This window comes from Aedes albopictus, chromosome 2, assembly GCF_035046485.1.
Source record: "Aedes albopictus strain Foshan chromosome 2, AalbF5, whole genome shotgun sequence".
NCBI lineage: Eukaryota > Metazoa > Arthropoda > Insecta > Diptera > Culicidae > Aedes > Aedes albopictus.
Genome location: NC_085137.1, coordinates 142,745,938 through 142,772,906, shown reverse-complemented (window position 1 = coordinate 142,772,906; position 26,969 = coordinate 142,745,938). Strand labels below are relative to the sequence as shown.

The window sequence follows — 26,969 nt, the reverse complement described above, 5'->3', positions numbered from 1 at the left end:
TCTATTCAGCGCACTACTTCCGACGATATGTTTAACGCACAGGAAAGCCAGCGGAAGTCAATGAAGTTACTTCCGACACCAATTTGGAGCTAAATCCACATGTTTCTACACTGATTTTTGGAGAATTATGGGGATTACCAAAGTGAGTTTATCTATGCTTGAATACTTACATCACCGACTTCTTCTCGAATCAGATCTGCTGATCTGTATACCTCTTCCTTGTTGGAAATGTCCACCTTGTATCCTTTGCAGAATCCACCCAAGGACTGAACTATTTTCACCGTTTCATCGATGCCTGTAAAGAGAAGGAATACATGAATTAGTTATTTGATCTGGGGGATTTTTTCGGCTTTCAGTCTATCAACCGATTAAAACGAAAGTATCTTTCTTACGCCCGACGTTTCAATTTGATCTTTGATTGGCAATCTCAACGACTATACTTTTTAGTCGATTCCCCCAAAGCATTGCACATGTTTTGATTGAAAACCAGAAGTGATCCCAAAAAGGCTCCAGCGGAATTGAAGCCTGGTGTCCTGGAGTGGCCACATCATTTGATACATACAGTGGGTTTCCGTTTTTGACATGTTCCTATTTTAGAACTCTTCAAATTTAGCAACAAAGGATTTCGTTTTTTGGCAAAACATTCAGATATAATAAAAAATCAATCGAATATCGATAAATATTTTTTGTAATTGAAAATTTATTCTCTTCTAATCGATTTTAAGTTATTTCGGCACAAATGAACTGGCTCATTTTGGCTTTCCACACATATCCTCAATACGGCTAGGAATGAGTGAGTATAGGCCATATATTTTATATCATTTCCAACTGCTTGTTGCATGCAGGATGTACAACATCGAGCAGATGCTAAGATGTGTTTTTGTAATTCACTTTCTCTCACATTTTTAGACAACATTCGTCCACTAGGTCTAGGGTGTGAGCTGTTAATTAAGTAAAAAAAATAATGATATTTTTCTTGTTTATCATATTGCCCAAGTGATTCTATTTGGTTTAATTTGTTTTTATGATAGTTTTATCGGAACATTACATATTGTTAACCTTATCGGAGTTTCAGCTGAGCACAGCTATTCTTGATTTATATGGGTTTTAAAAACACCTCCAAGAATACTTGAGATTCAGTTCATAAAACCATAAACACAACAAAAGCTGTAATTTTCAGTTTTATAAGGCTCTTGTAGTTATTTTCGATCAATCATTCTTGAGCAAGAACAACTGTTCTCGCAGGAGAACAGTTTGGTACATGAAAAATAAAAAAACTCCAACTACTGATTTTGATTCTCATTATCGCTGCCAATCAAGAACATCTATCCGGAAAATCAACCTCGACGCGGTGCAGTTTCAAATTCCTTCGGTATCAGCATCTGAAATGAGATTGGTTTGGCCATCCAGAACGTCGATTCCCGTGCAAATGGGAATCAAATAATCAAATACGTACTTGTTGGAAATGCGGACCGGAGGAATAAGGCGTTGCACCACATCAAGGCCGGTTCCCGAAAAAGTCTGCCTGGGTGGCAACGGTATCGGGCTGATGATTAAATTTATCGCACGACGTCCACGAAGTTTGTTTAAAATTTGGCGGAGAGATTTATGACGACGATCGCGGCGGAGTTTGCATAAACCTACATCAAGAACGTTATAAACCTGACTACTCTTAAGTAATACTTTCCCAAGTAACACACTTGTCACCGAAGAGTCACGGCGGCGCAGGTTTTTGTTGCGCATAAGTTATTGTGACTTACTTCTAACAAATAAACACTTACTTGCTAGAAGTAAGTCACGGTAACTTCTGCGCAACAAAAACCTGCGCCGCCGTGACTCTTCGGTGACAAGTGTGTTACTTGGGTTTTAACCTTGCTTAATTTGAAATAAATTTAAGACGTTCTTGATGGAGGCCAACCAGGCTGCATTGAGAATGTTGTAAATCCTAGTATTCTCGAGTTATGCTTTTAACTCTGGCATTAGTTGAAAGAAATTTAGGACGATCTCATGGTGATGCTGATTAAAACCACCGATAATGGGCCGACCACCGACCTGGATTTCATTTTAAATACTTAGTGTTAGTGCATTATAATCGAAGCGCATTGCAATTTTTGGAAGTATCTTGCAATGCGATGAATTTTGCTTGGAATTTGGCATCCTTATAACATCACGGAAATATTTCCAATTTCCAATTTGTAAATCAATCCCAAATACAATAATGTGTCATTTTCATTGTTTTTTTTTCAATTTAATTCACCAAAGTTTTCTGTCGACATAAAAGCTGCAACAGCAACAACACTGAAAAAATTATTATCGTTTTATCGTGCACTTGAAGAGTTCTACAAGGAGAGAGCAATTGCGAATTAATTCGCCTAGAGGACATCTTGGGAAGTACAACAAGTTTTAAGAGAATCTTGAAATCAATTCTCCAAGAGCGTCTTAGGATGGGCCGCTTTGGTCTTATGACAGGTTTATAGTTGAGTTAATGTAGTTTTGCAGAGCGATTTGGTTTATGCATGGTTTCAAAGAACAGGTGTTGAAGAATACTTCAAAAGCATAATAAAATTAATTTTGTTACTTGGGTGCAGATACTAAGCGCTTCGATATTGCGTTCTTTTCTACTTTCGACTATAGAACGATGAGAACATTGTATTTTTGTTCATGTTGTTGTTGCAGTGTTGTTTATCAGTCCGTAAGAGAGTGATGTTGTCGTGGGGCGTTATCCAACTATCCTTTCTTTATTGCAGTTGTTCAGAAAAGGGACGATAGATTGATTCATTTAGGTTTGACGAAATGGTGATGGTGTTAGGTCTGTCAATTGAAACTCTGACCATTTGCTTGCACGTCGAACGTGTTGCATATGAAAACGGCTAAAATATAAACGGCTCATAAAAAAATGATAATTTTCCATAACAAAATCAGAAATTGCCAATAAAGAAGTAGGGGTGAGAGCAATAATAAACTACAAAAGTTCCATAAATAAATCAAAAAGTGCATAAATAAATCAAAAATCATTGCAAAAACTGCATATTTTCCACCAAAAAGTTTAAATTGTCCATAAATAAATCCGATTTTTCCATAATAAATTTCAAAATTCTCAATTGAAAAACATAAAAAGCAATTGATAATTTAGCAATATATACGAAACAACGAGCAATTAACTTGAATGCAATTCTTGATAAAATTATGGTCCGAACCATGCTGTAAAGCCGCATAGAGGATTGAGGAACCGAGGCGCCAGAAGGCCACCGAAGTTTCCGAAATCCGACGCGCCGTAACTGCGTCGCTTCGGTTCTAGGCAATCTTCAGATCCAAGAATGTGCCCGGTATAATGCATATAGAGATGTTATCCCTTTTTAAAGTCCGACGAGCGTTAGCGAGTTCGGACAGCAAGCGATTATTAATTAAATTTTTATCAAAGTTCTGTAATTTAGAAGGATGTTGGAAATGCTTTGTTAAAAAAAATATTTTTATTTTTTTATTGCAATTTTTGATTTATTTGTGAAAATTCTGACATTTTTATTGCTCGAAAATCAATTGTACATGGGAAATATAGATTTATTTATGCAGTTTTTGATTTGTTTATGGAACTTTCATAGTTTATTATTGCTTCCACCCCTATTTATTTATTGGCAATTTTCAAAATTATTCATGGATTTTTTTTTTAGTTTACTATGAGGCGTTTTTATTTATTGAATTGCAGAAAAACTTTAAAACTCTGTTAAACGCAGTTCATCAGAAGTTAGTCAAAACTTCGAAATTTCTTTCTTTGACGAAGTTTTCAACTCCAAGGTTTCTGCCAGAAACTGAAGAATCAAGGTAGGATTTGTGGGGTTTGAAGTTTTTTTTTCGAATTCATGCGAGTCATCAAGTTCAGCAGGAACCTAACTTGACACCATCACCAGCACCACATGTTACCACCATGTTACCGATGTTTTCCATATCCACAATTATCTAAATGCTTTATCGGTATACCGGTATCCGATGCTTAGTTATGAGTAGTTATGGTTCATTGTCTGTTCTTTTTAGTTTTTCATACATTGATATAGGAACTTACGCATGAATTTTGTTGGAAATACATGATTAAATTCCAGAAGTTTTAGTTTTTAGAAACACCTGCAAAAGTATTGAAAGGACTAGGATGACTTTGGGTTTTATCGGCAGATTTGTTCTCTTGGTCATGGGGAATTCTTGTTTTTGTGCCATCTTTTGAAAGTTTGAGTATTTAAATCAATCGCTCCAAAAGTGAGAAACTTTGCTGAAGAAGTGAATGTTGAAATTTTCACACCGATTGAGATAGAGACCTTTGAGATAGAGAGTTTGAAATTCAATTCCAAAAACACGTTTTTAAAACAATTTTGCCGAACACCCCTACTAACAAAAATAGCTGCATAATAGCTTATAAAGCAAATACAAATATATATAAAGAAAACTCTTTAAAACTCTTATACAGCAAAATGTAAGTCGGGCCATCAATGAGACAAGGTATTGGTAAATTTATGATTTTTTTCATCGAATTTTCGGCAGAAACATCTTTTTTAGGAGCAAAAAGGTGCAGATCTTTTGTATCTCGCCTTTAGGGGGTTGATCCGAAAACTTAGCGCAGGTCATGTTCATAAACTTTGCCGATGACATCATTGCTCAATCCTACAAACTAGAAATTAAGAGCGTAAAAATGGAAAAATTCACCATTGTGTAATGGCAAGAAACTGCTCTTTTTTCGGTTCGGTTCGGCCGCGTAGTCATCGTCAGTTTGTTAGTGTGATTTGCAGTGACAATGCCAATCAGGGGCACAATTCCACTTCTATACTAGCACGTAACTACTGGACACTTGGATGGATATATTTATTGGTGAGCTTGTTTCACATTATTCAAATTTCACGTGAGGTGTCGGCCCAAGTTTACGAGTCACTTTTCATAAATATTTTTTTTTACATTATTATTTCATTTACAGTAAGCTGGTACCCAGCACTGGTTTTTGATTCACTTTGATAGTTTTGGTCAATCACGGGGAGTAGCTGTTAGAAGTAAGTCACAGTGACTTATGCGCAACAAAAACCTGATACTCAGTTATGTAAAGTTAACACATTTCAACAATTTTAAAAAATAGGCAATTTAGCATGAAGTTCTAACAAACATTTACTGTTTAACGTCTATGCAGTTAGTATCGATCATTATAAGTAGTGCCGGATTTAGGGGAAAAAAATGTTAAGGAAAAAAAATAGTAGTGCAAATTACTTATATTGTTTGGATTTTTTGTCATGAACTTCAAATCTTTCCCTACTGGTAAAGTCTTGTGATTCCCTTGAGAAAGACTGCAATTATTTGTCCTGCTATTTATTAAATTTTAATTTTATCCTTCAAAACTTATTGACATTTATTTTTATTTTTGCAATTGGTCAAGTTAAATTATCGCAAACCGTGAAGAAAATCTTCGACTAAATTCTAGACGAACTTCAAAATTCTAAAAATTGAAGAGTCACAAACTTCCTGCTGATTTTGTTTGTTTGTTTTCTGTCTAAAGTTTTTGAAAGCATATTGAGGATTTTTTTCACAGAGTTCTGGGAAGAATTGAAGGTTTTTTTTTTCAAAATTCAGAAATATATTTGCACCTCTTGAGTTTGATTTTACTTAGATAGCTTACGAATTACTTAAATCGGAAAACACCAAAACTGTTGAAGCGTTTGTTTATAAAGGAAATCTAGCATGAATTTAAGGCAGATTAATTTCAAGAGTTTGCGAGAAATTTGCGAAGAAATTGGCTTAAATTTTGTCCGGTTTTTTCGCTAAAGATTTACAAAAAATAATAGGATTCCTTTTTAAAATTGAGTTAGAAACTGAAGGAACTTATCATGAATTTCCATTGACATATTTTCAACATTTTCTATGAGAATTTTCTGTTTGATTTGGGAGTTTTCTTTTCTTTTTGGAGATGTCCAGAATCTCTCCTAACAATCTCGTTAGAACATGTTTCCTTTCTTTATGGTTATCGGCCAGCAACTTCTCCAGAGAATGCAGAAGAGATTCCCTTGGAATTTTCTTTGAATTTCGTAAGAAAAAACGCCACATCAGGTTGTGCTACAAATTTAACTAGGAATCTCTCAAAAAAATCAGCTAAAATTCTTCTTGCAGTCTCTCTATGAATCATGAATTTCAACCAAATCGGCGATATAATGCCACAAGCATTTTTTTACTTTATTTCATTATTTTATTTTATCTTTATCATCGTTTTCACGCTAGAGTTTCAAATCTGTTATGTAGAAATTTAGTGGATATCAACATTCTTAGCTCCTTGTTCTAGATTCAAATTCTTCCACAATGACATTCATATTACTTAATTATAATATGATTATTATTTTTAAGATTTTTTCCATGTTGTATGAGCAAAAATTTATCCTCTTTATTAAGAGCGCGGGCCCCATATTTGTTATTCCGGCTCTGATTATAAGTAAACTAAAATTGAGTTAAATACTGTTCCTTTTTGATTCCAACAACTATACCCCAGACTCAGACGAGATACTGAAGACCACCTTACAGTTGAGGTCAACATACGTATCGGTCATAGGATGCAAGCACATAGTTGGAATTAACAAGATTTAATTAACCCGTTTTTTTCTTACAGGTATTCCACTAACACGCCCAGGATCATCAACATCATCAATCATTATGTCAGTTTTATTTTTATTTTGATAATTATACCGTCTCAAAGTTCGCATACTTGTTTGCTATTCAATATTAGCTTTATTACGCATACACTGAACAATTGGAGGTCGTTTCTCAAGGTCCTTGAATTAAGGATTCACTTCAAATGCCCAGAACGCTATGTGGCCATCAGCGAACAATATATCAAACAATATATCAAGTACCCAGTAAGCCGACTGAATAAATGTGTCACTTTTTTATTCGCCGACCATGATCTTTGAGATTGGGTCTTGCTCTGACCACCAGCAGTCGTAAACAAGATATACCTCGCGCCTACGGCCCTCACATTGTAGATTGACCTTCGAGCATGTTTATGCGCACTTGCGGCAAGTTTACTGTAATGTAGACCCCCGAAGGGTTACAACCATGACCAATCCGCTGAACCTACTAATTTTCACAGCTGGACGAGCCGCACGCCATAAAAGTCATCGTTGCATTGGAGAATTTTACATCCTCGTTGGAACAACCATCGTGGACGATCTTACGAGATCGCAGCAGGGCTCTACACCTAAATAGTGTATAACTTGACAAAAAAGAAAACATTGCTCCGACAGCGAGCATAAATTTCTTCGAATGACCTTCCGGTACCACGGCGCGCTGTGCAGCTCGATATTCCCCGATGTCTTAACGCGACTCTAGTCAGAGCATTTTTTGCTCGTTTTAGTCAGACAACTTCTCAGAATTGCTCATAAATGGCTTGTCTCAAAGTTCAACGAAATGGAAAACATGAAACGTTCTTCGTTCACCTACCATTTCTGCTCTCTGAATTCCTAGGGTGTTCGCATTAACTCGAGAAATGGCAATGAAATGCCACAGCTCGGGAACTTGAAACTGATCCCTACCCGCGTAGAAAATAATAATTGATAGCTTATCTCGCTGCAGGAGGGCACCCCATTAGCCGTGATCCTACTTTTCCTTTAATGTCATCATTGAATCGATTAATCCCAGCTGCATCGTTTCCTTGAGTTCTAGTAGGTAGTTCTAGAAAATAATAGCCGGTGGCCCTGCACAAATTGCAGTCATGCATCTGCTGCTGCGCGATACGATGCAACCGATTAAAGCCGTGCGAAGTTAATCAACTAGGGGTGAGGGAATCAAGTTGACGAGGAGGCAACCGGTTCGGCGGTGATGGCGTTATTGCCGTCATCGAAGTCACTGGCGCGCGCGAGGATGGTCAGAGGTTATACCGATGCGTGCGTTCCTTCACGAAGACTCAAAGGGCTAGGGCGTGGAACATTAAATAAAATAATGAACTGAAGGTAAAGTGCACCGCGTGCAAACATATGCATGCTTATCGTTGTCCGGCTGGCGAATAAAACCGGTACTATGACGAATCACTCGTAGCAAGGTCACTGTCATAACTGGTCGGTGCGCAGGGGTAGCACAATCATGGGAACAGTAATTAGCTCACATTTATGCATTATCCTTATCGGGATTTCAAGAGCAACCTTCGAAAAAGAAAACCAATCCGGTTTCAAGTAACAAATCAGTTAATTTTGTGGTGTTCTGGAAAAGCTCTTCAACCAGGTGTAATTCTAACGAAGCTACATAACTACGACAACCGAACAATAAACCTCCCATAAACACATACAAGACACGGTACTGCAGAATGGATTACATGATTCCCTTAAATCTTTATGCTAGCTCTCTTCTACAAGAAGATTTTAGGTGTACGATAGATCGACCTGTTGGTGAAAAAAATTGCTTCTGGAAACCTGAGCGTTTGTTCTCCAGGAGGAGCGACTCACAACAGCGTCTGTTCCCCATGTTAAAGGCGGCTGATCGATGTCTGAGTGCCAGGGAAAGAACCTCAACTCAACTATGCTCTATGGTTCTCTGGAAAGTAGGAGGATGGTGTTCGGTCCTGTGAGCCAGCCGCAAGCAAATAATTACAATGAAAAATCAGCAACAGAATAATACGGACTAAGACGAACGGTATCGACCCTAGCGAACGAAAACGAGTTGTGATTGGAAACTCGGTACGTGGAACTGCCAATCTCTCAACTATTGGGAGCTCCCACATACTCGCCGATCTACTGAAGGACCACGGCGGGTTCGACATCGTTGCTGAACTACAAGTGCGATCCTAGATTATCTTTCGTCGTCTGTCTCCTAAAACTAATAAGGGATGCTAACAAGCCATCTTCTCCGACGGCCAGTCAACTATGGACCAGATCTTCACCGTACGGTAAATAATCCAGAAATACTGTACAAATATTGATATAAGACTGGCCCTTGCTAACTATCCATTAAATGACTACAGCAGCACATGGATGAAAGAATGACTGAATGCCATCATAAATAACACAAAAGTGGTCCCAACGCATCACCTGTACGGCGACTTCAAGGCGGCGTACGACAGTATCGACCGCACAGAGCAATGGAAAATCGCGGACGAGAACGGCTCCTCCGGGAAGCTCACTAGACTGATAAAAGCGACGATGTTCGTTAAAATCTCGCCGGGGACTACGACAAGGACTCGCATGCCTGCTATTAAATATTACACTGTTGAAAATGCTTTGACATCCATGTGCACAACAGAACATGTGCTCGATGAACAAATTGAGATTTGAAATTATGAAAAGAAATCCACGTACTCCGGTGAGACTCGAACTCACGACTCCCAATTCGCTAGACGGGCGCTTCTATTCCTTCAAGCTACGGAGTCACTCGACTATCTCCGTCGCCAGCAGGCCTAGAACTGAACTCGATTCCACAATCGCACATGGTTATCTTCTTTTCACAATCCAAACCCCCTTCGGATGGGATTAGATGAACATCTAACACATTGTCTGTTGTGCACATGTATGTCAAAGCGGGAGAGGAAGTTATTTTTAATTGTCGAGAGCTTCGGGCACTGCCTTCCAATCACTTATTGGTATGGCAATTAGTGTGCAGTCGGACTCGTCGAGAGTCCGACTGCACACTAATTGCCATACCAATAAGTGATTGGAAGGCAGTGCCCGAAGCTCTCGACAATTAAAAATAACTTCCTCTCCCGCTTTGACATACATGTGCACAACAGACAATGTGTTAGATGTTCATCTAATCCCATCCGAAGGGGGTTTGGATTGTGAAAAGAAGATAACCATGTGCGATTGTGGAATCGAGTTCAGTTCTAGGCCTGCTGGCGACGGAGATAGTCGAGTGACTCCGTAGCTTGAAGGAATAGAAGCGCCCGTCTAGCGAATTGGGAGTCGTGAGTTCGAGTCTCACCGGAGTACGTGGATTTCTTTTCATAATTTCAAATCTCAATTTGTTCATCGAGCACATGTTCTGTTGTGCACATGGATGTCAAAGCATTTTCAACAGTGTAATTTCCCACATGGCTTGGTCAGCCAAAGCAAAATCAAGAAATTGACATTTATTAAATATTGCCTTGAAAGGTGTTATGCGACGAGCCAGGCTCAACAGCCAGGCACAGTTTTCACGAAATTCGGTGAATTTGTCTGCTTTGCGAATGGCATGGATATTATTGCTAGAACATTTGAAACGGTGGCAGAATTGCACACCGGCCATAAACGTGAAGCAGCAAAATGTCGGACTGGTGGTGAATGCGTCAAAATCGAAGTACATGTGGACTGCAGGTGCCGTGAACGACAGGGCAAGCCTAGGCAGCAGTGTTACGATAGACGGATGAATCACGAGCTCGCTGTACTCTACGGCGAACCTAGGAAGCTGGAAGGGTACGATCAGGAGGGCATGTTGTGAGAATGCAGGACAACAACCCTGCAAAATTTGTGTTCCCAAAGATCCGGACTGTAAAAGATGACCTGGAGGGCATTGTGCAAGGAAGGTGGCTCGGATGAAAAGAGATCTGGCGAACGTTGGGCGTGACCGAGGTTGGACATAGACAGCCACGAATGAATGCCTTCTGGATTTCTTTAAAGAGTTCCTTTTTGTAGTTTTCTACTAGGCAACCCTTCTGGGATTCATCCAGTAATTTCACCAAAAAAATCTTATGGGGATCCTTATGAAGTTCTTTTTTGGTTTATTTTAGGAGTTTCATCTAGAAATCCTATAGGGCAATCTTTAGGCTCTAGAGTTTCTGCTAAATCAAGTCCTGAAGGACTTCTGGGATTTTCTAGAAATTCTCCAAGAGTTTCTTCTGTGAATTCTCCAAGAGATTCCCCTGGAATCTCCAGGGGTTCCTTCTGGCATTCTACCTAGAATTGCTTCTGAATTCTTGGATACTTGGATCAAACTCCTGGATACAGCGCCAGAAAAAATCCTAGACGAAACTACTGTCCCTAACGGAACCTCAGAAATAATTGCTGAGAAATCTTCAGAAGGAATCTATAAAGGAATAAAGTGAAATCTACGAAAGGAACTCGTGGAAAAATCCACAACTGCAATTTCTGGTGAAATTCCTTTAGAAAAATCCTAGAGGAAACACTAGCTAAAATTTCTGGATGTATCCCCAGAAAGGAATTTCCAAAGGATTCCTCATACGAAATTCTTCGAGGAATACGAAGAATAAGTTTCGATCTCCCATAGGAGCTTATGGGAGAAAAGTTAAATGTAATTCCAAGAGAAGTCCCCCCCCCCCCCCGAGCAGAAGGGCATACCTTACAAATACCATACGAAGAGCAACATGTTTTGTTATTGCTGCGTTATTCTACGAAATGTTAAGAGAACATCACAATAACAGTTGAAGGCATTTGAGCAGAGTTTGGTATTCATGTAGTATTTGTTGGTTTGGCAGTGAAAATAACCGAAGAACAAGATTTGCTATTACAGCATGAAGTCATCGAACAAATGAAACATTTAATAATAAGAAATGTTATTAGTTTGTTATTCAATAACTTTGGGATATCAAATACAGCACTTGAAATGTCAGGTATGCATTCATTATTGAAATAACAAGACTTGTTATTTTCTAGGTGTTATTTATACTAAATTTTGGTATTCATTTTTGTTATTTTGCCTCTTATTACCACCTAATGAAGGGCATATCAAGGTATGGTAGTATTAAAGATAAATACCTTGATATGTTATTCTCTTGTTATTTTCTTCTGCTCGGGCCGAAATGGAATTTCTGGATAAATTCCCAGAAGGAGTTTCTGGAGTAATTTTAGCGGAAATTCTTAGAGTAATCCTCAGCAGGAATCCTTAGAGGAGTCCCCGGATAGCGTTCTCGTGTTTCTTGGAGAATTTTCAACTTAAGGATCTTATAAATATCTATCAAAGGTTCATAAGGATATTTTTCAGTTTCAAAAATCAATTTAAATATTTCACTTGCTATTTTTCGGGAAATCATCAAAAGAAAATTTACCATGGATTGCTTCAGAAATTCCTGCATTAGACGAATTTTGCGCAAACCCTTCTATGGGGCTAGCAGCACCCTCTCAGAATCAGTCAATAGGTCTTTCTAAGCAACTTTGCATACTTTGTTTTTAAAAATTTGTAACATTTGAAGAGGGCCTAATTTTTTTCATAGTTTTTTCTTTAATAGAAGTTACTCAAAAATGACAAGATCTTCAAAAAAATGTTGTATGACTATCGTGAAATTTCATGACGTTTTTTAGAAAAATATCAAAAAAATGCAAAATAAATTCCTACACTGAAAAAAAAAGGTTTTTAAATTGAAATACATATTACAAAAAACCTATGTTTTTAAATCGATGAGTTTTTTTTTTTCTGAAGACACGTATTTTCTTTTTGAAATTTAATCTTTTTCATATACGTGTGGGCCACCCTAATGCGCCCTTTCAAATGTTAGCCTAAATAAATGTTAGATTTTGCAAAGCTGCTTCTTAAACACATGTTTAAACATCCATAAAGTTTCATTGGTTGATGATAGGCTACTGAACCTATTTATAACCATGCTGGCACGAAACACGATGAAAAATATTCATTCAATGACATGAAAAACGATTTTGTTAGAATTTTTTTTATCTTAAATATGGCACTGCAACATCGTTTGGAGAAAATTGGAGAAATAATTGAAATACCTTTCTTCAGAAAAAAAAAATCATCGATGTGAAAACAAAGGCTTTTTTATGATATAGATTTTAATTTAAAAAAAATCTTATTTTTCAGTGTAGGAATTTATTTTGTAGTTTTTGGATATTTTTCTTCAAAACTTCATGAAATTTCACGATAGTCTGCCATACAACACTTTTTTGAAGGTCTTGTTATTTTTGAGTTTCATCGATTTAAAAAAAATCTATGAAAAAAATTAGGCCCTCTTCAAATGTTACTCTTGACAAATTTCAAAAAAAAAACAAAGCATGCAAAGTTGCTAAGAAAGACCTATTGTTTATGCCCACCAAGTTTTGTTCGATTCTGAGAGGGTGCTACCAGCGCTGGTCGAGTTGGCGCGAAATTCGTCATAAATTTCTTCTGAAATTATTTGAATGATTTCTTCAGAATATCATGGATTTTTTTTTTTCAAAAATTTCCTCATGGGTTCCAGTAAAAAAAATCCAGGTATTTATTAAGAAACTTCTCCGGCGATTGCTAGAGAAATCTGCCCAAGAGTTTTTAGACAATTTTGCCAGGAATACCTTCGGAAATTTCTCTAAGAATTCCTTCAAGAACTCTTCCAGGATTTTTTTTTGTTTTTTTCCTTTAAAATTTCCTTCTTTTTATCTAGAGATTATTGCTAAAATTAATTCAAGAACTCAATTCTAAAGCTTTTTTTGGAATGCTTCTGAAATTGCTCCATAGATTTTTTTTAGAAATTTCTCCACGAGTTCCTTTCAGAAAGTCTTACACGGATTCCTTTTGAATGTTCTTTCAAAAAACCACCCGTGGATTTCTAAGAATTCCACTAGAAAAGCATCTATGGCTTTCCTCAGAAGATCCTCCATAGATTTTTTCAGGAATCCGTACAAGAATTCATTCAGGAAATCATCCATGGATTTCTACAAAAAATTAAAGGATAAGAATTTCCCAAGAAATTGCTCCAAGAACTTCTTCAGACAATGTTCCACAGTCTCCTTCAGAATTTCTTCCAAAGTTTCCTTAAGAAAGTACAGGGATTCCTTTAGAAATATCCATGGAGATTCCTTCGCAAATTCTTCATGAGACACTTCAATAACCTCAAAAATTTTAAATCCACCAATGTTTCTTTCAGAAACTCCTCCCACGGTTTCTTCAGAAATACTGCCAGGGTTGTTTTAAGACACTTCTCCAGCGCTTTTTTTTAAACCTCCCTTAATAGTTTGATAATCCTTTTGAGAAGATATCTATGGGTTCCTCCTGAAATCGCACCAGTGATTACTTTTGAAATCTTCGGAAATTTCATAAAATAGTAAAAAAAAACATATTTCAAGGAGGTGTTTTCGGGTACAATTCTTAATTAGGCGCATATATTGAAGTCACTTGGGGGTGGAAGCTCAGGTAAAATATTATCTCCTGGGCGCCCATCCCAAGTAACAATCAGCATGCCTTGAAGGTTTATTCATGTTTTATCCTGGTTTTATACGAGCATGTCAAAAAGCTAGTTGTTCTAAATTAGTTTTGTGTGGTAGTTTCTTACTTTGAACCTTTGGCGTTCCATAAAACTATCATATAACTTCTGCTATAAACATCTTCAATTAAAGACTTGCAAGTAGACATGAATTGGTTTTATCACTTATTATATACCATTTCAATAAAACTTGCATTTGCGGTTGTTGTCGGAGAGAATTTTTATTGTAAACAAATACACAAAACTGTGAGGCAATGCATAAAACCAACAAAAGATTTCGTGGCCGTAACATAAACCAAAAAAATGCTGTGACAAAACCACTAGTTCTATCATGAGCTCAGTTATGACTACCTCAGGAGGGTTAGCCCTATTGGAGGAATCATCAGGAACACAGAGTTTTATCAGAAAAATATGTCGCCTTGCCGGGATAATTAATGTAAATACAGAAAAAATATTGCTCAATTTCATGATTTCACGTACAGCTTGAGATCAAATTTAACCATACAACACGTTTCCGTCATTTTATTTCGTCAGAAAAATTACATATTTTTTTTTAAACTCCGCTGTGTTGTAAAAACCTTTTTTGCACCCAATTCCACCGAGTAAATTAAATGCATTTAACTTCCAAATTATGCATAGTTTGTGTGGCGCACTTAGTTTTTGTCATTATCACAGTCACATTCACCACAAATTTTCCGTGGCATGTCTCCTGACACGTATTAAATAGGAAAACAAATCTGAATTCCACATCTGCATCTTTCCAATTGATGGCTGGATAAACAACCAAGCATAATTTATTCTGACTATCGAACATTGAGAGTGAAAAATAATCAAAACAATTATTTGACAAGTCAGAAGATGGTTTTATTTAGAAGATTGATAAAACTATGATACAACCCGAAATCCTAAGCTAGTTTGCATACGAAGTCCTGTAGACCCTAATAAGACTGGGCCAACTAGCCAGAACGTGGGCTTATTGAGGCATACAAGAACTCGAGAGCATTTTCAAGTCGGCATCAATGGTTTTATGTTTAGGATTTTTAAATCGCTAAAAAACTTTGATAAAATTAAAATTGTTACTTGGGATTAAAAACACCACCCCGGCGCTCGAGCCTAGCTATTTAGCACTGTAGTTGGAGGAAATGCCAATGCAGAACCCGTAGCTTCCGGGAAGGTAAGCCCAGCTCCCTGGGTTAGTGGGTTGGTGTCAGGCCCTGCGAGCCGGCCGTATAAAAGACTAGCACCGGAAAATCAACAAGAGAAGAATGCGAACCGATACCAATGGCGACGAAAAGGGACTTGCGATTGGAAGCTCGGTACGTGGAACTGCAGATCTCTCAACTTCATCGGGAGCACCCGCATACTCGCCGATCTACTGAAGGACCGCGGCTTCGGCATCGTAGCGCTGCAGGAGGTGTGTTGGACAAGATCCATGGTGCGAACGTTTAGAGGTAATCATACCATCTACCAGAGTTGCGGCAACACACGTGAGCTGGGAACAGCTTTTATAGTGATGGGCGACATGCAGAGGCGCGTGATCGGTTGGTGGCCGATCGACGAAAGAATGTGCAGGTTGAGGATCAAGGGCCGATTCTTCAACATTAGCATAATAAACGTGCACAGCCCTCACTCCGGAAGCACTGATGATGATGACAAAGACGCATTTTACGCTCAGCTCGAACGCGAGTACGACCGCTGCCCAAACCACGACGTCAAGATCATCAAAGGGGATCTAAACGGAGGAATTCAGACCGACGATTGGAAAGTTCAGCGCCCACCAGCTGACGAACGAAAATGGCCTACGCCTCATCGATTTCGCCGCCTCCAAGAACATGGCCATTCGTAGCACCTTCTTCCAGCACAGCCTCCGTATCGTTACACCTGGAGATCACCACAACAAACGGAATCGCAAATCGATCACGTTCTGATTGATGGACGGCACTTCTCCGACATTATCGACGTCAGGACCTATCGTGGCGCTAATATCGACTCTGATCACTACCTGGTGATGGTTAAACTGCGCCCAAAACTCTCCGTTATTAACAACGTACATTACCGGCGGCCGCCCCGGTACGATCTAGACTCTAGAGCGACTGAAGCAACCGAATGTCGCAACCACATACGCGCAGAATCTCGAGGCAGCGTTGCCGGACGAGGGTGTGCTCGATGTGGCCCCTCTAGAGGACTGCTGGAGTACAATCAAAGCAGCCATCAACAACGCAGCCGAGAGCACTATCGGGTACGTAGAACGGAGTCGACGAAACGATTGGTTCGACGAGGAGTGCAGAGCGGTTCTGGAGGAGAAGGATGCAGCGCGGGCGGTAATGCTGCAGCATGGAACCCGACAGAATGTGGAGCGATACAGACAGAAGCGGAAGCAGCAGACCCGTCTTTTCCGGGAGAAAAAGCGCCGCCTGGAAGAAGCGGAGTGCGAGGAAATGGAACTGCTGTGCCGTTCACAGGAAACACGCAAGCTCTACCAGAAGCTCAACGCATCCCGCAAAGGCTACGTGCCGCAAGCCGAAATCTGCAGGGATAAGGACGGGAGCCTCTTGACGGACAAACGTGAGGTGATCGAAAGGTGGAAACAGCACTTCGACGAGCACTCGAATGGCGAAGAGAATGTAGGCACGGAGAACCAAGGCAGCGGAGGAAATGACTATGTTGGTGCAGCAGAGGACGGGAACGAACCAACTCCCACGCTGAGGGAAGTTAAGGATGCCATCCACCAGCTCAAAAACAACAAAGCGGCTGGTAAGGACGGTATCGCAGCAGAACTCATCAAGATGGGCCCGGAAAAGTTGGCCACCTGTCTGCACCAGTTAGTAGTCAAGATCTGGTAACCCCAGCTACCGGAGGAGTGGAAGGAAGGGATAATCTGTCCCATCCACAAGAAAGGCGACAAGTTAATGTGTGAGAACTTTCGAGCGATCACCATTTTGAATGCCGCCTACAAAGTGCTATCCCAGATCATCTTCCGTCGTCTTTCACCTAAAGTAAATGAGTTCGTGGGAAGTTACCAAGCCGGTTTCATCGACGGCCGGTCGACAACGGACCAGATCTTCACCGTACGGCAAATCCTCCAGAAATGCCGTGAATACCAGGTCCCAACGCATCACCTGTTCATCGACTTCAAAGCGACATACGACAGTATCGACCGCACAGAGCTATGGAAAATTATGGACGAGAACAGCTTTCCCGGGAAGCTGACTAGACTGATAAGAGCAACGATGGACGGTGTGCAGAACAGCGTAAGGATTTCGGGTGAACTATCCAGTTCATTTGAATCTCGACGGGGACTACAACAAGGTGATGGACTTTCCTGCCTACTATTCAACATCACCCTGGAAGGTGTTATGCGACGAGCCGGGGGACGATCTTCACGAAATCCAGCCAATTTGTCTGTTTTGCGGATGACATGTATATTATTGCTAGAACATTTGGAACGGTGGCAGAACAGTACACCCGCCTGAAACGTGAAGCAGCAAAGGTCGGACTGGTGGTGAATGCGGCTAAGACAAAGTACATGCTGGTAGGTGGGACTGAGCGAGACAGGACAAGCCTTGGCAGCAATGTTACGATAGACGGGGATACTTTCGAGGTGGTAGAAGAATTCGTCTACCTCGGTTCCTTGCTAACGGCTGACAATAACGTGAGCCGTGAAACACGAAGGCGCATTATCAGTGGAAGTCGTGCCTACTATGGGCTCCAGAAGAAACTGCGGTCAAAAAAGATTCACCCCCGCACCAAATGTACCATGTACAAGACGCTAATAAGACCGGTGGTTCTCTACGGACACGAGACATGGACGATGCTCGAAGAGGACTTGCAAGCACTCGGAGTTTTCGAGCGACGGGTGCTTAGGACGATCTTCGGCGGCGTACAGGAGAAGGGTGTGTGGCGGAGAAGGATAAATCACGAGCTCGCTGCACTTTATCCAGAAAGTGGCCAAAGTCGGAAGGATGCGGTGGGCAGGGCATGTTGCAACAACCCTGCAAAGTTGGTGTTTGCTAACCATCCGGTTGGTACAAGAAGGCGTGGAGCGCAGAGAGCACGATGGATGGACCAGGTGGAGTGTGATCTGGCGAGTGTTGGGCGTGACCGACGTTGGAGAGCTGCAGCTGCAAATCGAGTATTATGGCGGCAAATTGTTGATTCAGTATTATCATGAATTTGATGTTAACTAAATAAATGAATGAATTGAAGTCACTTTGCATGGGGGCGTACCAGTATAGGGGGCGCTGAAATTTTGAAGCCTTGAGTAATCAGCTTTGATTTCACCATGACAGTACATACTGCTTGAGTAATTTGAATGTCATCAGATGGTATTTCTTGGAGGAAAATCACTGAAGGAACCACAGGAGGATTTTTTTAAAGGAAACCCGTGGACTAGTTTCATAATGAATCATTCGAGGAATTTGTTCAGAAACTGTTCAAGAACTTCCAAGGAAAATTTCTAAAGGAATTCCTGGAGATACTTAAAAAATATGGATGAGAAAACATTCTTGAAGGATACCAGGAGGAATTCTTGAAACAATCCACGTTGATATTACTCAAGAAAATTCTTCAAAACACTTCTTTTTATAATAGTTGTGAAAAAAAAAAATAGAATTCCTTAAGGAGCCATCCAAAGAATTCCTAGAGAAACCCCTGGAGGTCGTGGCTGCATCGGACGCCGGCAAACACAATTGTCAGTTGACCTTCCTTTAGGTCGCATTCAAAATTATTCAAATTTAAAGGCTTAAAGAAAAAAAAACAAATGGCTCGATTATCCGGGGTTGTTTTTTTTATTACCGAGATTTTCAACCCGGGACCAGTGAAGAGAATTGTCAGACAAAAGAGGTACACAATAAGCAACAAAGAAGGCGCGACGATTACTCTTTATCCCTACTGGTAACAGATAATGACATGATCTCGAAATTTTTTGTTGCAGACAAAACGGAAGCTGAATTTGTTGCGTACTTTTCAACTCGTGAATAATCAATTATTACTAACCCAAAGTCAAAACTATTTGATGATAGAGCTTCACCAGAGTTGCAGTGTTTACCGACTCGAAGTTACCGTTCGAAAATCGCAATGCTGGGCTTAAAAATCTCTAAACTCGTGGTATACGATGTTAATCCTATTATTTTCAGGTTGGGACAAACTTATGTCGCATCCGGTGGATTGTCGCAACAAATACAGGTTGCGACATTGTCATTATTGTTGCGCGATGGTTGAATTTTGATTCACTGCCCGGGACTATAACCGAGGCCTGTGACGTAGCGGTCACACGTTCACTTCATAAGTAGATGGTCATGGGTTCGATTCCAGCCCCGGCACCGGCACTTGCTATTTTTCGTCAGTTGCTCTTCTTCCCGAGAACGGCTGACACCTGACCCTCTTCTGAGCATATGTTCTAATGGACCCGGAAACTTGGATATTGGCTACCGGTAATTCATAATGGACCCCAATCGAACTGAAAAAGGATCAAGAGCTACACATCAACATTCTTGTGCTCACTTTTCTATCATGGACAGGGTAACCATTTCGATATAGTAGAATAACAATAGTGTACATTTAGGCGCTGTACAAAGTGTTAGTGCAGCTATCGGTCACGCAGTGCTCTACAGTGATAGATATTCGTTTAGCCGAGGACAACAAATTTTCAAAAAAGTGTCAGGAAACTCATACAAAAAATTTTATGATAAAACTTTTTTATCGTATTGATAGTATATATAGTACTGTTTTATAAAAACGTGATACATCACATACATATACACTGAAACATAAACGAGGGTAGAATCCCTCAAAATGTCATTTTTTGCCTAGACATTCGTTTAGCCGAATTGTACAATTTTTAGAATTCCGTAATAAAAAACTAACAAATTTCGAATTTTTTTTAACAAAATCATTTTGTATAGCGACCTGCATTATAGATCGGCTTGTAAATCATGAATTTGATTGTTTTCGAAAGTGTTGCCATATTAATTTTACATGCATCTCATATGAATATGTCATAATATTGTTAATGTTTCCAAATTGAGATTTGATGTAGTTATTTTTGTAGGAAGTGTTTCAAAAGAATCTAATGAAAGTTTCATGACGAGTGCAGGTTGAAAATTTTTGAAAACAATGTTTTTAACAGAAAAAAATAATGCAAACCATCAAAAAATCACATAGGGTGCCTGTACCAATTATGGCACTACCTAAGGAAAACTATTTGTACAAAAACTAACAAGAAGACCAACGAATGTCATCAATATGTTAAAAGATAGTTTAGTTTCCATACTTTACAGGAAAAATATAGAAACGGAGTCAAAACTACTTTTAGTATTTATTACAGCGTGTGCTAATGATAGGAACCCTGTACCAGTTATGGCTACATTTTTTAACTTCGGTTCCTTTTCGCACTATTTGCATGCATTTCTTATGGAGTTAGCCATAACTGGTACACTATGGAGAAAAAGGGTGCAAGGAAGCCAGTATCTTAAGGAAAATTAATTGTTTCTACCATAATTTGAAAAACAGGTGGAGTTTAAATGAGTGCAACCATCTTGTGTGAACGTGATCTGTTGTTCACATTTTTTTATTGTTGATTTACATCGTTAAAGGGTGAAAATCAACTATGGCGAATAATTGGTACTGTAGCCATAATTGGTAAACTTACCCTATTTGAGTATTGTTTTGATGAAATATGATGGTTTCACTTGCATAAATCACAGCGTTTTCTACTATTACGTCTTCTAATAGCTCCCAATATCTTCTAGACTGTATTATGGCTGAAATAACATACATTGGACGGCTGACATTTCGAGAAATGGCACCGAAAGTATTCAAATTTCTAGCATGAACTACTAGTTTCATAATTTAGACGTTCTTTTCAAATAAATCATGTTGAAAATGAATGTGGTTCAAAACTAAGACTCATTTATAATATATTTCTTCAGATTGAATGAAATAAGCCAATTGTTTGACCATATCTTGCATTTTTGTATGAGCATCTGCTTTTAAAGAAACAGGGTACAAAAATTCTGACACTTCTTGCAATTCTTTCCCTTAGCAGTCTTCTAACTCATTTGGTAATGCTAGTATCAAATATGTATACTCCACCGGCATTAGGGCACGTCTTTATTTCAACGCAGATCTATTTATTTTAGCTTCTATCAATCCCATTTTACGGTTTACCCACCAAAAACCAATATACTTTTTTTTTCATGACTTTTTATGCAATAATTTGAACATTTCTAACAATAATTCTCTGTCATATTTTCAAAACTGCTTATCTAGCTTACGTTTGAGTGTTTACAGAAATCATTTTTCTTAAATTATTTTGTTTATCATCGCTTCTCCTTATCGGGACACTTTTTTATAATATTTCTCTGATTTTCACACATACACAAACTTTTAAGGTCAATTATCTTGCTAACACGTCATAAACTAAATGCCTTAGGGTATATCCTCGAAATATACTCACGAAATTGCAAAAAATCTATTGAAAACCAATTTTTCATTTACCTCGGCTAAACGAATGTTTAGGCAAAAAATGACATTTGAAGGGTTCTTACCCTTGTTTCTGTGTATATGTAAGTGTGATGTATCACATTTTTATAAAACAGTACTAGATATACTATCAGTGACATAAAAAAGTTTTATCATAAAATCTTTTGTATGAGTTTCCTGATACTTTTTTGATTTTTTTTTTTTGGCCTTGGCTAAACGAATGTCTATCACTGTAGTGGACAAAACAGCTGTAAACTAGGTTAAGTGGTTGAAGAATAAAAAAAAACGGAGCTAGGTCATCTCCCACGGCTTTTGTATAGTGAGTTTATCGGGAGTGAGATTCGATCCCAGGTCCTCGGCGTGATAGTCACGTGCTTTAATCATCACACCAAATCATGAAGTTTGTGGAACAAATACAGTGATTGCATTCTGATCTATTTGTTCTATTCTAAAGAAACTACTTTTTAGTTATGTAAACATTGGTAGCAAAGGCCTTCACTTTAAAGAAACCTTCGATGATCTATCTTTCAATTTCATAGATGCTGTAGTATAATATACTACAGAACAATAGTAAAACGAACATCCATTATGACTTCATACCGCATCCATTGAGTGATAAACTAGCCCATTTCAAATGTTAAATAAGGCTCGATAAAATTTCTCTAATAACCCAACAATCGTTTTCATCTGGGTTCCGGGTCAAGCTTTGCGTGTCACTCTAAATATCATCGTCTCGTACTAAGTAGCCTGCAATTAGTTGGAAGTTGGATAATCGTTTCCGTCTAAGCTCCCTTCAAAGTCATAGGTCACCCCGTGTATTCTATCCTGCCACTCAGTTGTGCAATCTTCCGACACCTAAGAGATACGAGCCGATTATCGTCCGGGTGCTACTTCACGGAGGTCTTCTTGGGCTGCCCCTGAATTTGGAGGCCCGCAATTTACCAATTAGTAGACTTTTCTCTCGACGTCTACGAGGCTCATCTCCTTAGCGTGACCGTAAGTTATCACTTGCCGCACAAAACGATCGCTCACGATTTTTTTAGGCAATGCCACACTCTCCATTAGCACTTACCCCATTTGATGGGCGTCCATGAGCTAGTCAAGCTCTCCCGTCCGGTCGGACGGCCATCAAAATTCTTCGCTCTCGCTTGGCTTAAATTCCGTCACTTCGAAGTGCACCGGCTTTTGACACCTTTGCACGTTTCCAACTTCCAAACAACAATCTCGAAACCAAATCTAGCATCAAGTACCCTATATCTACCGGGGCTGAGATTATTCCGTACCAACAGCAATTGCGCTGCCGACGCCGGGAGGTACTTAAGCTTTTTAGTTCGATCTGACTGGTGCTGATCACTTGAGCCGCACGAGAGCCGGCCCGGCAGCAATAATGTGCAGTAACGAGGCAAGGGTAAGTATAGTACCTCAACCACAACAACCAACCATACGTCTCTAGTCTTCTAGTTGACCTTCAGGTGAAGAATAATTGAAACTGACTTTGTTGCAGCGTTCACAATCTTCTTTCGTCCCGGCCCCGGTGTGGTGAGCTCAAACCAGGCAAAAGGCATCTACGGATGGATGAATTGGATAGACTTCATAAGCCAGGTCCGTGCAAGGTGCGGCCCGCGGACCACATCTGGTCTTTAACTAGATTATGTGTGGCCTGTTATGTACTGTTCATAAACCACGTAGACTTTTTAGGGGTAGGGAGGGACTGGTCAAAGTATATACTCCATACAAATGTTAAAACTTTTGTGTGGACAAAAGTTTACGAGAGATTTGGGAGAGTTTGAGATAGCCAAAACTTTGCGTCCGTGTGTTATGAACAGCCCCTGACAAGCTATAAACATCGAAAACAGCTTACAATTTCAACAATGCCTTCTTAATCTTGAAACGACGGGTGAAATTCGGCAAAATCACAATATTTCAATATTTGAAGAAAGAAATCTGGGATTTCAAACTTATTCAAAAATTTATGACAAACTCTTTACTGTTTAAAATGTAGCTCTGCAATTAATCCTTGAATTAAATCAAAACCTTTATAACTTTTATGTGCACTTCATTATTGCTGAAAACATTGTGATCTCAGCAAGTAGCTTTTAGTCTGTATCATAAAATGTGGGATTCTGAAAAAATGTGTTCTGAAGAGTACATATGTATCTAGGCTACTTTAGTTTTGTAAAATCATTAAGTGGCTTCTCATTTCCAAATACCTGACTGAGTTTTAACCGAGAGCCATTATAACAGGCCCGCGGTCAAAACAGGTTGGGTAACCCTGTCATAAGCGCTTGATTCGGGTTAGATGGTTGGATCATGATCGTTTAGAGACGGCGGCGGCGCACATGCATGAGGCATTGAGGTAAGCACACGCGTGCTACTGCTTAGAGACTTTGCGCGGTGGAAGAACTGTTGCGCAAACATCAATTACCATTACATGTTTGGGTTCAAGAGGGCAGCATCAGCTGCAGAGCCGGCGCGGTGGCTGGTGCTTCAGGTGAATCGTTAAACGATTTTGACGTCATGCTAAAATCTTCAACAATCTTGTACATTTTTTTGAATTGACTGGCTTGACTGATGGGATCTGATACCAAATACTTCTGGTACGCTTTTGGATGTCCTTGGAATTTACATGAAATAATAGTTGGTACCATCAATATATAGCAAAAACAGATTATTCAAATGTTATGGACGTAAACTAAGATAAAAAAGTACAAATTGATACAGATTTTTGAAGTTTGGGTGAAATTTATTAACATTTTTAGTGAAAATCTTCTTTAAAATATATTTTTGATTCCATATGTCATAAATAGACCATTGCAATTGTTTGATAAGTAATAAATTGGTAATGTTTGATATTCTATAAACTAGGTTAATTTGATACAGATTTTTTGAATACCTGTGATCAAAAATCCAACCGTTGCAAAATAATAGTGGCAATGTCGCAAATTGCATTGTTGAGCCAATCTACACCGTAGTGGAGCGGATGGTTAAACACGTGACTCTCACGCCGAGGACCTGGGATCGAATCCCACTCCCGACAAAGTCGCAATATGTGAGTTCTTCCTTCGGAAGGGAAGTAAGGGGTGGGTTCCGAGATGAATTAACCTAGGGCTAAAAATCTCGTTAATACAGATAGAAAAAAATCTACACTGTGTGGCATAAAATTGTTCCAACTTGAACAGATTTTGTAGGGATCGAACATCACGCGTTTAGAGATTTTCAAGTCTTGCATTGTGATTTTCGAGGGGTAACTCCTAAGGCTCTAAACTACGTAGAATCATAGTAAGTCCCTATAGGAACAGCTGTAAAGACGTGGATATTAACTTTTCTCGCACTTTGGAATGTAGGAGCGCAACTAACAGCAGTTTTGGTCGCTAATAGGAATCTTAAGGGCCCCATATGTTAAAACACACGTTAATACAAACAAAAAAAGGACCCCATACCCATATGATCCACTCTACTGTACTTTTTCCTAATTTAGTATTTCGAACCGTCGCCAAACCGATCCTACTTTGAGTAGAACATAAAAAAATATGACATATACACTACGATCGTACACTGTTTTTGCTGGTCTTCAGTTAAGCTGCACCAGCGTAAATATGACTGGTTTTTATCTCGATAAATCAAAGTAAAGTGATGAGCACATGATGCAACCAACGACACCTCTCGTAGGTAGATGGTTTATAACCGTTTGATCGTTGGTTGGTTGGTGCGTTACATCACACCAAGTAGAATATGACTTGCTAGTGAGTGCTTGTGAGTACTAAGCACTTACTTCAACGATGTGCAGTGAAGATTAAAGAATCTTTCACTGCAAAATATTTGTGCTGGTAATCAGCAAACTTTGCTGATTTTTTGCGTGCTGATTGCATTCAGCAATACAAATTACTGAATATCAGCAATTATTTTCAACTTGCTGAACCATCCAGCAATTTTGATCAGCAAAGTTGAGCTGAAATTCAGCAAAAATGATGCTGAAATTCAGCAATTTCTTTTGCTGATTTTTTGCGTGCTGGAAGCATTTCAAAAATTTTGGTGTGTTGAAAGAAAACTACTTACCATCTTGATTGATATCCCACACGATAACCTTGGCGCCGAGTTTGGTTAACCGTAGTGCCAGTAGCCGTCCGAGACCACCACCTCCGCCAGTGACTAGAGCCAGCTCTCCATTGAGGTCTTTCTTTGGTTTGCCAACTAATGAGTAGTAGATGGCCTGCATGGAAAAAAGGAGAAGAGAGAGACAGTAAAGATGTTAGTAGTGATGCTTGAGTAAATAACATTTTTCATGACCTAGACAAAGAAAAGTATCAGTGGAACGATACTATACAAACATAGGTACGTGTATCGAGTATATTTATTACAATTAAGTACAGCTACAATATGTGAAATTGATCAAAATAATACAAGTGTTTGTTTTGTTAATTTTATTCAGTATTTTCTTTTTTTAAATTTTTATCCTTATACATACATTAACTTGTAACCAAGGCTGATACTGTTCGAATAGCGTGCGAAAATTTTCTTGCTTCTTCAAGGTAAAGGTACATTTCAATTTATTGACACCGCTATTAATTTGAACAATTTCACATAGTTTTAAACTTTTTTCCACGTGCTTCGAAAATTCTATAACAATATTCACCATATTTGTAGTATGCAGTCAAATTTTCATCTTTCGCTAATAGAATAACAAAAATACAGCATGTCAAAGTTGTTCATTTTGTATGGAAAACGGTTTTCATTTCTATTTTTATGAACACAGCTGTAAGTATACTTATAAGTATACTATACTACACTATAAGTATACTAAAGTTAGAAAACATTCACAATTTTATAACAAATGTGTCATTAACATATTTAATTCCTGACTCATCTCTGTACATATGTGACGGCAAAAGTGTGTCTGTGGTAAAAGCTTATTGCGAATACAGCAATTGGAATTGCTTCATAGAAAATCAGAACCTGATCATCTGTTCCACTTGTCAGAAGGAATTGATCATCGCATCGTTCAAATGCCAACGAGGGCTCTAAGAAATGTGGTGCTTATATCTCCAAACATTTCAGGGTGGGTAGTAATCTAACGAGAATCTACGGAGAGAACATGAACCAGCGGCGACAATTCTAGTGACGAAAAGGGTCTTGCGATTAGAAGGACGGTACTTAAGGACAAACGACTTGAAATCCTGTTTCAACAATACATCAGAGCTTCAGACGCACAAATCTCAAGAAGCAAGCTTTAAGCAACAGTGCATTTCTGTTCTTGCTTACTTGTAATAAGCTTAAAATAAGAAGACTAAGTGCGCTGGTCTTATTTAGGAAAAGATTTGTGCTTTTGAAATCGTGAGTAGGTTCCAAAGTCGGCCATAGTGGCGGCCAT

General features: G+C 39.0%; 1 protein-coding gene across 5 annotated transcripts in view; it reads right to left on the bottom strand.

Annotated features, from left to right (window-relative positions):
- Positions 1–26,969, bottom strand: part of LOC109416528 (short-chain dehydrogenase/reductase family 16C member 6) — a 96,442-nt gene that overhangs the window by 24,316 nt on the left and 45,157 nt on the right. For all 5 annotated transcript variants that reach the window (XM_062850568.1, XM_062850567.1, XM_062850569.1 and 2 more), the window contains 2 exons: positions 25,658–25,811; positions 171–295 (listed from right to left, as the gene is read on the bottom strand). In XM_062850568.1, the coding sequence (XP_062706552.1) occupies positions 171–295; positions 25,658–25,811 (279 nt within the window). The remainder of the gene's footprint in view (positions 1–170; positions 296–25,657; positions 25,812–26,969) is intronic.